Source organism: Zalophus californianus, chromosome 11 (genome assembly GCF_009762305.2).
Source record: "Zalophus californianus isolate mZalCal1 chromosome 11, mZalCal1.pri.v2, whole genome shotgun sequence".
Classification (NCBI taxonomy): domain Eukaryota; kingdom Metazoa; phylum Chordata; class Mammalia; order Carnivora; family Otariidae; genus Zalophus; species Zalophus californianus.
The window spans coordinates 97,145,707-97,158,030 of NC_045605.1; the positions used below are offsets into that span (position 1 = coordinate 97,145,707).

Sequence of the window (12,324 nt, forward strand, 5' to 3'; positions counted from 1 at the left end):
TGAGTTTTTCTGACCGTGGAGGGAGACCCTGGCGAATTTATTCTGGAGGCGACTCCTCTGTTCACTTTCCAGTCCTCACTCAACCTGAACGGGAAGCAACTATGGGTCTAGACTCAGAGGGGCCCCGAAAAGCACGTGGGAAGCTCCTTCGGTCAGAGGCCCCCGAGTCCAGTCCCTGTGCGGAGAGCACTGCAGCCCGGCCCGTCCTGGGCCCCAGCTCACTGCAAAGTGGCAGGAAGCCCGAGGGCTCCCTGGCACCGCAGTGCTGATGGGAGGGAAGTCATGACCAGGACCTCAAGATGGGGGAAGACAGGGACTGATCTGTCCCCCCACCCCGGGAGCTGCTCCTGTTCCAGGGGAGCAGAAGCATGAGTCTGTGTGCCCCGACGAGGCATGCTCCTCACACAGTACCTTCTCCGCTTCCGCTGGCTGGGTGGCTAGCCGGTCCCAAGGATACGTGACAGCTGCCCAGGTATGGAGCATCTTGGGAGACCGTTCTAGTTAATGCAAACTTTATTTATAAAAGACTCTTAAATTAGTTGTATCATGCCATGCATTCATACAGAATACAGTTGACCCTTCAGGGCTACGGGGAGAGGAGCTCACAAACTCAAAAGGAGAACTATTAAAGAGTTTCTAATGGTGAAAAGCTAGGAAAGATCGGGACGACTTTACAAATGAGCAGTTAAAAATAAAAGACAAAGGCTGTGGAGACTAGTCGGAGCCGAGAGGAGGGCAGCTGTTGACAAGTCTGTGCACTAAACTACAACATGGACAGTCGGCTAGAGGCAAGGCGCCGGCGGAGAAGCAGTACGGACAGAGGCCCGCGTGGGGCCGCCTCCGCAGGTCCGAGCGCCGGGCCCGCCGAGCCCCTGCCGCGAGGGGGACGCCGAGTTTAGTGACCTAGAGCTGCGGGGCACGGGCCGGGGGCGGCTTCACTTGCGACTGCTCTTTATCCTCTCCAGTCTCTTTTTCAAGTCGTCAATGTTGGCTGTGGAGGACGAGGACGTCGTCACGGCTCCGGCAGAGTGAGTGTGGTTAGAATCCAGGTCCGAGTGCTGGTGCTGCTCCCGGGACTCCCGGAGCTGAGAGAGCTTGCTGTGCAGCATGTCGGTGGAAGAGGCGACCGGGGGGGCTGCTGGCTTGGAGAGCAGGGAGGTCAGCGGGGGCCGCTCGTCTTGCTGTGGAGAGAAGGAGACACAGCGGCGGAGCAGGTCAGGCCCCAGCTCGGGGAGAGCGGGCCGGCCTGGCCCTGCGCACACGGAAGGGAAGGAGCGCTACCTTTGTGTTGTCCAGACCACACCGCTGGCGGAGGATTTTGAGCCTTTCCAGGTAGACAGACGGTCCCACCTCCTCTCCGTTTGTGTTCCCTATGGAGGACACCGTGCTTGGGGGGGCGGGCATACACGTGACCTCCGTCTGCGGGGAGACGCCTGGAGAGGAGACGGGGAGAGGACACTCCAATGCACACACGTCCCACTTCCAGACCGCCCGGGCTCATCTGTCGCCACAGGGAACGATTTGGGGCTTGGATATCACCACTGTAAAGACTAAAAAAATCCACCAAAGTCCCATCTGGAGTTGGTGATAAAGGGTGCTCTGAATTATACTAGATAAGCTGAGCAAGAACTTCAAGAAACAACAGAGCAGAGCGTAAGCTGGGCTGTCCGCCCACATCCTGGGATCCGCAGGGGGGTGGCAGCCTGTTATCCGGCTGCTGGCCTGGGCCATCCAAAAGCCTAGGCTGCTCCCGAGGCTACGGTGTCCAGCTGAAGAACGCCTGGACTTGAAATGCTGGCAACAATTAGACTAGGTCTGGACCAGGTGATACGCAGGGGGAAGTGCTTATTCACACCAGGGAAGAGAAAACAAGGAGCTCAAGGCGAAAGTGTATGCATGGGGAAGAGGCAGAAACGCAGGTGTCCAACACCCCAAAAGAGGGACAGGAACGGCGCATCTGTCACCCCCAGCATAGAGAACAATATTCTGGTGGGAGAGGGAAAAACCAGAAAAATCTATCACGGTTCTTAACGTTCTGAGAAGGAACAATCACAAAATATAGGCATTTAAAATACCCAATTTGGTATCAAAGAAAACACATTATATAAGCCAAAAAGATGTGGTCTTGGGAAGAAAAATTCCCTTACGGTAAATCGCAAAGTAGCAAGCACCAAAGGTTACTGTATAGGAAGAAAGGAATCTTTAATGTAAACAATCGGAGAATTTGCTGCCCGGGGCCAGTGACTGAGGAAGGACGTGAGGGCCAGTGGGGAGGGCTGCTGTCTGAGCGCTCCCCGCACGCAACCACTCCGGAATCAGTGGGGTCACATGTGCGGGCTGCACATGTGCTGTGGATGTCACCAGAAGGGACTTGGGAAGTGAGAAAGGGGGCCCCACCTCGATCAAGCAAACCGTGGTATGTCTGCTTAGCACCTCTGACCTGCCATACGGTGTAGTATTTGGTAGGTTGTTCCGTGTCTGTGTCTGCCCTTGTGGATTTTAAATTCTAGCAGAGGTTTCTGTCTGTTGCCTGGCACGGGGCAGGCACTCAACAGGTCCTGCCGAATGACAGGAACGACAGCTCATCCATCCTAACGTCAGGCTGAAACATTACCCACTCCCCAGTGAAAACGCCAGTGTCTGCCAATTACTGTTTACAGGAGCTAGACCCAAAGAGAAGACTCTGGAGGTGTCAGTTACAGAAAACAGCGGTCAGGAGCCTTATACCAAAAGAGAGACCCCGTTCCCCGTGCAGAGTTGAGCACGCACGTCTGTCCCACATTTACTTCTTTGTGAGTTCCCTGAAACTCCTACTCTTAAAATCTCGCATCTGTTTGCCTCTAAGACCATGTTCCTTTGTGGTTTTCAGATTATAATCGTGTTCCCTCTCACCATGTATCTTGCTGGGCTGAAGCTTCAATTGTGTTCTTAAATTATTTTTGTTTTTTAACACCTGAAATTGTGCCTCTCCAAGACCTTAAGAGTCTTTCCCTTGAAGTGTGATGAGCAGAATGTCTACATATGGACGGCATGCTACATATGGACATACCATGTGCTTGATCAAAGGGTGGAGGATAGGCTGCAAATTTTAAGAAAGGTCTCACTGAGTGGCATCTGAACAAAGATCTGAAGGAAGAGAAAGCGCTAGTTACAAGGCTATCTTGGCCAAGAGCAATCTACATGTAAGAAATAGCTGGTGCAAAGGCCCCCAGCAGGTGCATGTCTGGTGCATTCCAGGACAGCAAGGAGGCTGGTGGGGGCTGGAGTGGAACAGGAGTCAGCGTGAGTAGCAGGAGATGGGTGGCTCTTAGAGCTGTCAGCAGGCCTTACAATGTAGGACCCTGCAGACCTCTGTAAGGCCATTTGCTTTTGCTGAGAAAAGGAGAACCTCTGGAAAATGTTTGAGAAGTGCTGTTTTGATGCTAGGTGCGGAAATGATGATGGGGAGGCAACACTGGAAGCAGGGGGTCAGCTGGGAGAACAGGGCCATACACCAGGTAAGAGGTGAGGATACCCACACCAGGGCAGTGGCTGTGAAGGTCCTGAGAAGTGCATGAGGATTCTGTGCATGGTCTGCAGGCAGAGCAAAAGGATTTCCGGACAGAGGGGAAGACATGACTCAAAGGCAAAAAAGGTCTAAAGCGAACTAGAAGGACGAAGTTGCCATCATCCGAGATGGAGAAGAAAGCTAACGGAGCCGGTTTTGGAGGAATATGTGACACGCTGAGATGACGGTGTCTACTGGAGACATACATCAGGCAGGATGTATATGTTGGGATCAGGAAGGTTTGAGCTGGACCCAAACAACCCTGGGCCTCTCTGGCATGTAAATGGGATCTCAAGTGATGAGAATACACGATTTAATTAAGGGAACGAGAGTAAGAAGAAAGAGATGGTTATGGACTGAAGCCTGGAGAACGCCACAATTAAGAGTCGAGAGAAAGGAAGAATCAGAGAGGCCAAGAAGGAAAAGGCCAGGAAGGCCAGGTTGGAGGAGACCAAGAGAGCACAGACACCTGGAAACACAGGGAAGAAATGGTTTCAAGGGCAGGGAACACCTGCCCCTATCAAACATGGTGATGGGTCAAGTCAGGTGACAGTTGGCCACTGTCTGCAGCAATGTGAACATCACTGGTGACCATCACAGACTGAGGAGCATAGGTATAAATTTATTGGCTTAAATTGGCTTAAATTTATTAAGCCAATCAAAATCTCCAGTTCCTAAGCAGGGAGCTATTTTGAGCTCATCCCTGCAGCCCCTGGAGGAAGCCATACCTGTGGATGTGGGAATACGGCCTTTGCCCTCCCTTTCCATCTCAATCACCCGAAGGCCTCTCTCGACATAGCTCTGGAAGAACTGGGAGGAATTTTTCAGAAATGGTTCAATGTCAGCATCTGAGTATTTCTTCTTATACTCGTATAACTCTGCTAGGCCCTGGTTACCAAGAAAAAGGAAGAGGGGGTGGACATTAGTCAGTGGCCCTTCTGCATCAAGCAGATGCCCATTTGGCTTGCCCCTGCCCCTCTCACCTCTTTAGTGTTCTCCTTAGAGCCGATCTTCTTAAAAATCTCAGCCAAGAAATCATTCACTTTGGCCTTTGATGATTTTTCATCCTGCAATTGAAAGACACAAAGGACTGGCTAGACTTATTAATTAGGAACCCATGATTGGATAAGAACTGAAGAGGTCTCAAAACCCAGACTTTACTTATATGTTCCTGTGGATAACAGAAGCACCAGTGTCTGCAGCAGAAAACCCCACCTTTCTGGGTCACTGAATGCCTCCAGTCACGGGTTTTTAACTAAACTTGATGAGGAAGGACCTGGCCCATTCCTTCCTAATTAAGTAGAGTTCACAGTGGATTTATCTGACAACCTTTGGTTGTGTGGCCACCACACAGTTCTAACTAGTTCATATAAGAAAACTTCAAGGTGGAAATGCTCACAGCATAGCACCATAGCAGGAGAGTGACCCAATCCCCAGGCCTTCACCTTCGACCCTCAGAAAGGTAGGCTCCAGCGCTCATACCTTTGACAAGATGACCACCTTCAGTCTTTCCAGTCAGGACACTTACTATTCGAGATGCTCCCTTTTCTGTTTCCTTCTCAGATTTGCTCCCTGTCTGGTCCATGCTGTGCTTCATCATCCGGCAGAGGTGGGCCTCCAGCTCAGACTCGTTCTTGTTGTCAATCATTGTGAGGTGGTCTAGGATCTGAGGGAGACGTGCACATTCAGATGGCGGCACGCCACATCCATGATACTCTCCTCAAGCTCCTTCAGGGACCAGCTGCTGTTCTCACTTACCTTGGGTCCTTTTAATTTGCATAAAGTGTGTAGCAGCGTCTTTAGGGTCCTTATGGGAAATTCACTTTTGCATTGCTTCAGTTTCTCTTTGGGGAAGACCTTCATGAAAATGTGTATGTCCAGAAGAATTCTGTCCAGATTAATGCTGTTGATGGTATCAGGCAGGAGTCGAACCATTCTCCAGAGACACTATTGAAAAAAGAAACAAAAGGTAGAAGGAGTGGCTGAAGAATGAAGATAATACCTGCCACCTTTCACCTGCTCTAGGCTCTGGGGTCACTTCTGAAAGATGGTCAGGGAGGTAAGTGTGGAACATACCATGTCTTTTGAGTTCAGCTGTTAAAACATGAACAATTTCACTCACTTCAAGCACGTCACTGGTTAGTGTGTGACAAGCCATCCACGTCATCCTCCCCACACCTTCTTCCCAACTCCCTGGAGATGGGCCTTAAATAGTGAGAAGATGTGGAGAACTGGGTGTGGGATCGAGGGAGAACAGTTTATACAGCTTAACCAAATCTAATGCAAGGAGACAAACTATTACAGTGTAATAACAGGATTATAATGGGGCAGAAATGTTCATTTGGGGTCTCCCATCGAAGAGACCGAAATATTACAGGGCTATACATACCTATTTCCCCAAAAGGTATAAAATTTGTCTCATCAAACTAATTACCTTTTGTTTCTAGGACAATTGGTCTTTCCCTTTTCACTGTTTGAGGCCAAGAACTGTTCAGGCCTGAGCTTGGGGTGTAAACTGGAGACCAAGTATATTTTTCAGGTGTGCCCTGGTCGATTTAAGTCTGTGTCCTGCTTTCAACTCCCCTTTCCCCACACTTTAACCAGGTATTGCATTTTTGAAAGAAAAGAAATCAAATTATTTCACTTTACCTTCATAACAAGCTCTGAGAATTTGGGAGAACTGGCTGTTGCTAGCAGGCTGTCTTGGAGCAAAACAAGTAGGGCACTAGGAAAAAAAAAAATCCCAACATGATTAATAATAAGTTTCAAACATGCATTCCAATTAAAATCAGTAATTAAAAGGCCAAGTGTAAACTGTATCCATCTAATAAATTGAGAGCTCATGGATCAGGACTGTCTCTGATTACCTGACATTCAGCTGTGAAGAAAATAAATGTCAAACCTTTAAGCTTCCTCAGTTACCACCTGATAAATGGTAAAGCTCCTCATCTACTTTTCATTGTCACTGGTAGCTGAGAGAGAAATGTGCCTGAAATGTACATGAAAGGGGGAGGTAACCAACAAACACTACAGTCCTATTCTAGAAAACACACTATGCTGGCTGGCTTACTGAGTCATTACTAGTTTTAGTGCTGTCTCAGGTTGGAACACTTTTAGTTCATGAGGAAGAGAAGAGTAATAAATCAACATAACTAGGCAAACCTAAAGTTATAATTGGTCTAGTGACTTTGGTTTCCATGGGTAGACGAAAGAGAGGCTGTTCCAGGCTCTAGGGGTGAGATTACAGTTATACCTCAGGATGTTGGTCTGGTCTGACTTCTCCAGCACCTTCACCACCAAGAGGTTCACAGAGCGGATCACCTGCTGTCCTTCCTCTAGATCTTCAATTCGAGAGTCTAGCATTAAGGTGATGAGGCCATGCATCAGGTCTTTCAGCACTCCGGTGGAGGCCTCCCGGGCGAGGCTCTCGATCTGAAACAGCTATCCAACCATCCTTGTGTTAGAGAAGTAAGAAACCCAGAGTATACAGCAAAGAAGATAAATGTGGGTGGAACATTCTAGCAAACAATTTTACTGTATTAAAAAAAATTCAGAGTATTAGGGAGAAAAAAAAAAATCACCAGACTCCCTCAAACCTCCGGAAATAGCCAAATTAACCGCCAAAATTAACTGGAGTGCTTCCTTCCTTCCTGTTCCAGAAGTTCTTTTAGGGTGAGCAGTTATCTGTGACAACGCACCCAGGGCCTACCATGCCTGATGAAGACACGGGTAGGATGCGTGTCTTCATCAGGCATGTAGTATGTAAGCATTCTAGTTTGTATCCTAACAATAAGGCAAACTGGAGTGTCACCCAACATCTGATGAAAGTAGTCCATAGCTTGCAAGTAAAACCCAGTAAGTGACGCAGGACTCACTGGAACTACACTGACTCAGGCTCTAGAACCCAGGCAGGATGAGACACTGAAGGGAAGCTCACGTTCTACAGAGGGAGCCTTACCGAAATCATGTTGCCAATGATACAGCTATACAGCTTGATGATCTCATCTTTCTCCAATTTCTCATCTGCCATATGTGTGTTGTAGATGAGTCTTAGTTGCATGAACGTGGCTATCAGAAACTGATCGATATGGCCAGACATAGCTTCAGCTTTGTCTTCCTGTCTCAGGACCTCATCGATCTGGTAACAAAAACCCCAAGATATAGTCTCCAAGCATCATACTTATAAGTAGCAGGAAAATGCTACAAAGGATATCTCTGTAATATTTATTTGCAAAGCACTTATAATATCTTACCTTGAAGAAAATCCAGTCACTTTACATATAAATAACTAGTATTCAAACATTCAGCACATGTTTACCGAGCAAGATACTGTTAGGTGAATTAGTCACAGATGCTATTCTAAAAGGTTCACTACCCAGATCATCAGGGAATCCCTATGTTTAAATGTCTCATCTCTTAAAGTGTTTTAATACCCATTATATCTCATTTGATCATCCAACAGCTCTGAGAAGTAGTAAGGTAAGTAAGATTTCCATTTACCAGATGAGTAAAGTGAAGCTCAGAAAGATCAGACTACTCAGTCCAAACTCAAAACTCAGGCTTCCCACATCCTGATCTGGTGTTCTTTTTGGTCTACTGGCTATCACTAATGGTAAAATGTATTACTATGGGAAAACATGTATTTCCCATTCACTACTGTAAAAAGACCTTTATTTTTATGATTACATAAATAACACCCAGACAAGCATGCCAATCTTCATTGACCATCCTCATGCAGGGCTGTCCTACTGCACAATTCCAGGGAGCACCATTTACAGACTGTAGTGTGAACAGTGCCCCCTGGTGTTCTGGAAGCCAGTGGTCCTACTTTCATTTAGAATTATGCATGTTATACCCCGTATGCACACACAATTTTATATAACTGGGGCTGTTTAACAATGTTGCTTCAACACAGACACCATAAAAAATACTCTTTTTTTCAGGGGGAAGCCTACTCTTTTTCCTAAGATAATTAACACCTGGTCAACATCTTTCAGGTTCACAGAATCATATACACCCATACATGCACACATAAATGGGGTCAAGGTTTAGGGCGTTGTTTATTCTACCAGAGGATTATAGTACATACACATCTCTGCATCTGGCTTTTCTAGTTCAACAGAAAATTATGAAAATCCCCAAAGGCCACAAGAATAGCTCTATTAAAAAAAAAAGGGGGGGGGGGGCGCCTGGATGGCTCAGTTGTTAGGTGTCTGCCTTCGGCTGGGTCATGATTCCAGGTCCTGGGATCGAGCCCCATGTTGGGCTCCCTGTTCGGCGGGAGGCCTGCTTCTCCCTCTCCCACTCCCCCTGCTTGTTTTCCTCTCTGCGTCTCTGTCAAATAAATGAATAAAATCTTAAAAGAAAAAAAAAGAATAGCTCTATTTTTAAAGGCTGCTTAACTGTGTGTAGCAAAATTTACTCAATCATTCCCTTAGTGATAAACTTTCAGTGTGTTTCCAGTTTGGTTATTTTACTATAAATAATGTTACAATAAACATCTCTGTATATACAGTATCTTAACGTACTTGTGTTTTTATTTCTAACTTTTTAGTCTGAAGAATACATTTTAAATGGCATAATGGATATTACTATATTGTTTTCTTTAAAAGGGCACTAACTTTTTTTTTAAAGATTTTATTTGTCAGCGAGAGCGAGCGAGCACGCACACAAAGAGGGGGAGGGGCAGGCAGAGGGAGAAGCAGGCTCCTCGCTGAGCAGGGAGCCCGATGCAGGACTCAATCCCAGGACCCTGGGATCATGACCTGAGCCGAAGGCAGACACTTAACCGGCTGGGCCACCCAAGCATCCCAAAAGGCATTAACATTTAATTCACATTTCTACATTTAATGTATGAGTACTGTTTTCCAGAATCTCTATCAGCTGTGTGTTATTATTACTCTTTTTACTTTTTGTCACTCTGATGGCAAAAAGTGCTTATTTTTACATTAATTTGCACTTTGTGGCAGAGGAGAACCTGGACCTCTTTTCACGTGTTTACTGCCTTGGCTGTTTGGAATCTTCTGTAATTTGCCTATTCACATCATTTGGTCATTTTTCTGCTGGGTTCTCCTTTTCTCAAGAGTTCATAAAAGTTCTGTTTCCGAAATGTAGCTATTAATCCTTTATTAGTCATATGGGTTGCAAACATATTCCACAATATACCACTTGTTTGACAATATATGGTAAATTTCTCTAGATTAAAATCTTATCTTTTTTTAAAGATTTTATTTATTAAATAAATAAATAGAGAGAGAGGGAGAGAGCACAAGGAGGGGGAGGGGCAGGCAGAGGGAGAGGGAGAAGCAGGCTCCCCGCTGAGCAGGGAGCCCAATGTGAGGCTCAATCCCAGGACCCTGGGATCATGACCTGAGCAGAAGGCAGACACTCAACTGACTGAGCCACCCAGGCTCTAGATTAAAGTCTTCTAGATTAAAATCTTAAAATTTTATATGATCAAATGTCTTGTTCTGTTGTGGGTTTCCTAGTATTTTATGGTCTCCCCAAATCCCCTGGTTATTTAAAAAAATTTAGGGGGAGATCAATTGTTTCAATTTCTACAGGGTTATAAGTCTTATTTTTTTTTCAGTCTCTTCTTTATCTATGGTTGGTTCCCTCCTCATTCCTGACACTTATATTTTTCTCTAATCAGGCTAGTAAGGAATTTTTGTTTCACAGGAAACAAATTTAATTTATTACTTTAAAAATCCATCTCATGAATTGTAGTTTATCTATTTTTAAATTTATTTTTCTAATTTCTGATAAGTACTAAGTTCCTTTATTTTAGCCTTTCTTCAGTAATAAATGCATTTCAGGCAATATATTTTTCTGAGTTCAGTAGTTTCAGTAGAGTTTTAGAGAGAAATGCTTTCCTATTCACTCTTAAGAGTTTTGGGGTGGGGCGCCTGGGTGGCTCAGTCTAGCCTCTGACTCTTGATGTTGGCTCAGGCCATGATCTCAGGGTTGTGAGAATGAGCCTCCCTTTGGGCTCTAGGCTCAGCAGGGAGTCTGCTTGGGATTCTCTCCCTCTGCCCTCCCACCCCGACTCTTTCTCTCTCAGTAAATACATACATACATACATACATAAAATTGTTAAAGAGTTTTGTTTTTCCTTTCTTTTGATCAAAGGGTCAGGAGGGTGTTTCATACTTTTCCAAGTAGCCATTATTTTGTGTGACATTATTAAAAAATTTGTTGGGTTACCAGTAAAGAATCTGGTCAGTATTATCTTTTACTATAGCATTTGTTAAGATACGAAAAACACAGATATTTTCAGAGACTGTAAAATTCTCTCTACATATATATTAATTAAATCTGGTTTACTGTTTACTAATATATTTTTTTAAAGATTTTATTTATTTGACAGAGAGAGACAGCTAGAGAGGGAACACAAGCAGGGGGAGTGGGAGAGGGAGAAGCTGGCTTCCCGCTGAGCAGGGAGACTGATGCGGGTCTCAATCCCAGGACCCTGGGCCACCGAGGCGCCCTTATTCTTTTTTTTAAAAAAAAGATTTATTTATCTCAGAAAGAGAGAGCCCCCTCCAGTGTGGGGGAGGGGCAGAGGGAGAGGGACAGCAGACTCCCTGCTGAGCAGGGAATCTGACATGGGGCTCAATCCCAGGACCCCAAGATCATGACCTGGGCCAAAATCCAGAGTCAGACACTTAAACTGAGTCACCCAGGTGCCTCACTAATATTCTTTTTTTTTATTAAGGTTTAACTTTAATATGATACAATATACAAATCCTAATACTACAACTTAATGAAACTCGATGCCTATGCATCTGAACATCTGCCACTGAGAACAAGCTGTAAGACATCAGTAGCCCACCAAAAGCTCTTTTCCTGCCCCTCCAAGCTGGTACCTTGCCTTCCACCAGGGGTTACTATTCTTTCTGGGTTTTCCTTTTTTTAAATCTACTACTCTGACCTCTAAACTGGTAAGAATTATTTAATTCTCATGTCCTTATATTACATCTACTACACCTGTCCCAACTGTCTTAATCTGTAACTTGTCTTTTCATTTTTTTTTTTTTAAAGTAGACTTCATAGCCAACGCGGGGCCTGAACTCACCACCCTTAGATTAAGTCACATGCTCCACCGACAGCCAGCCAGGCACCCTGCTTGTCTTTTCATTTTGTTATAAACAGAGTATCTTGTGATAAACAGAACTTTTTAGAAATTTTAATGTAGTAAAAGATTTCTATTTTTTATGTTTCGTGTCTAGTTTAAAAAGAAATTCTTACATAATGTGAAGTAAAAAATGTTCTCCTATTCACAACTAGGTCTTTGATGCATCTGAAATATACTTTGGTGTAGGAAATAGCAATCTGTTGTTCCCATGGAAAATAATTAGTCCTAACACCCTTTACTGATTAATCTAGCTTTTACCAAGTGATTTTTTTTTTTTTAATTTTATTTACTTGACAGAAAGAGACACAGTGAGAGAGGGAACACAATCAGGGGGAGTGGGAGAGGGAGAAGCAGGCTTCCCGCCTAGCAGGGAGCCTGATGTGGGGCTCAATCCCAGCCTGGGATCATGACCTGAGCTGAAGGCAGACATCCAGGCGCCCCTTACCAAGTGATTTCTAAGGTCTTTTCTGTGTTAAGTTTCCTATAGATGTGAGTCTATTTCTGGGCTCTTTGTTCCATCTCAATGGTCTATCTGCTTGTCCGGGCCAATACTAACTACACTATTCATTACAGGGGCACTGTAGTCATGGCTGATGCCCAGTGACATAAGCCCTCTCCACTGTGTTCTCATTTTTAAAAAAGT

At 45.2% G+C, this 12,324-nt stretch overlaps 1 protein-coding gene across 4 annotated transcripts in view; it reads right to left on the reverse strand.

Moving 5' to 3' along the window:
* Nucleotides 1–495: 495 nt before the first annotated feature.
* CKAP5 (cytoskeleton associated protein 5) overlaps nucleotides 496–12,324 on the reverse strand; it is a 102,367-nt gene continuing 90,538 nt past the window's right edge. For all 4 annotated transcript variants that reach the window (XM_027579715.1, XM_027579717.2, XM_027579718.1 and 1 more), the window contains exons 36-44: nucleotides 7,506–7,685; nucleotides 6,801–6,988; nucleotides 6,197–6,272; nucleotides 5,306–5,494; nucleotides 5,076–5,213; nucleotides 4,531–4,614; nucleotides 4,276–4,435; nucleotides 1,282–1,433; nucleotides 496–1,181 (exon numbers count right to left, since the gene is read on the reverse strand). In XM_027579715.1, coding sequence (XP_027435516.1) covers nucleotides 936–1,181; nucleotides 1,282–1,433; nucleotides 4,276–4,435; nucleotides 4,531–4,614; nucleotides 5,076–5,213; nucleotides 5,306–5,494; nucleotides 6,197–6,272; nucleotides 6,801–6,988; nucleotides 7,506–7,685 — 1,413 coding nt within the window. In that variant the 3' untranslated portion in view covers nucleotides 496–935. The remainder of the gene's footprint in view (nucleotides 1,182–1,281; nucleotides 1,434–4,275; nucleotides 4,436–4,530; nucleotides 4,615–5,075; nucleotides 5,214–5,305; nucleotides 5,495–6,196; nucleotides 6,273–6,800; nucleotides 6,989–7,505; nucleotides 7,686–12,324) is intronic.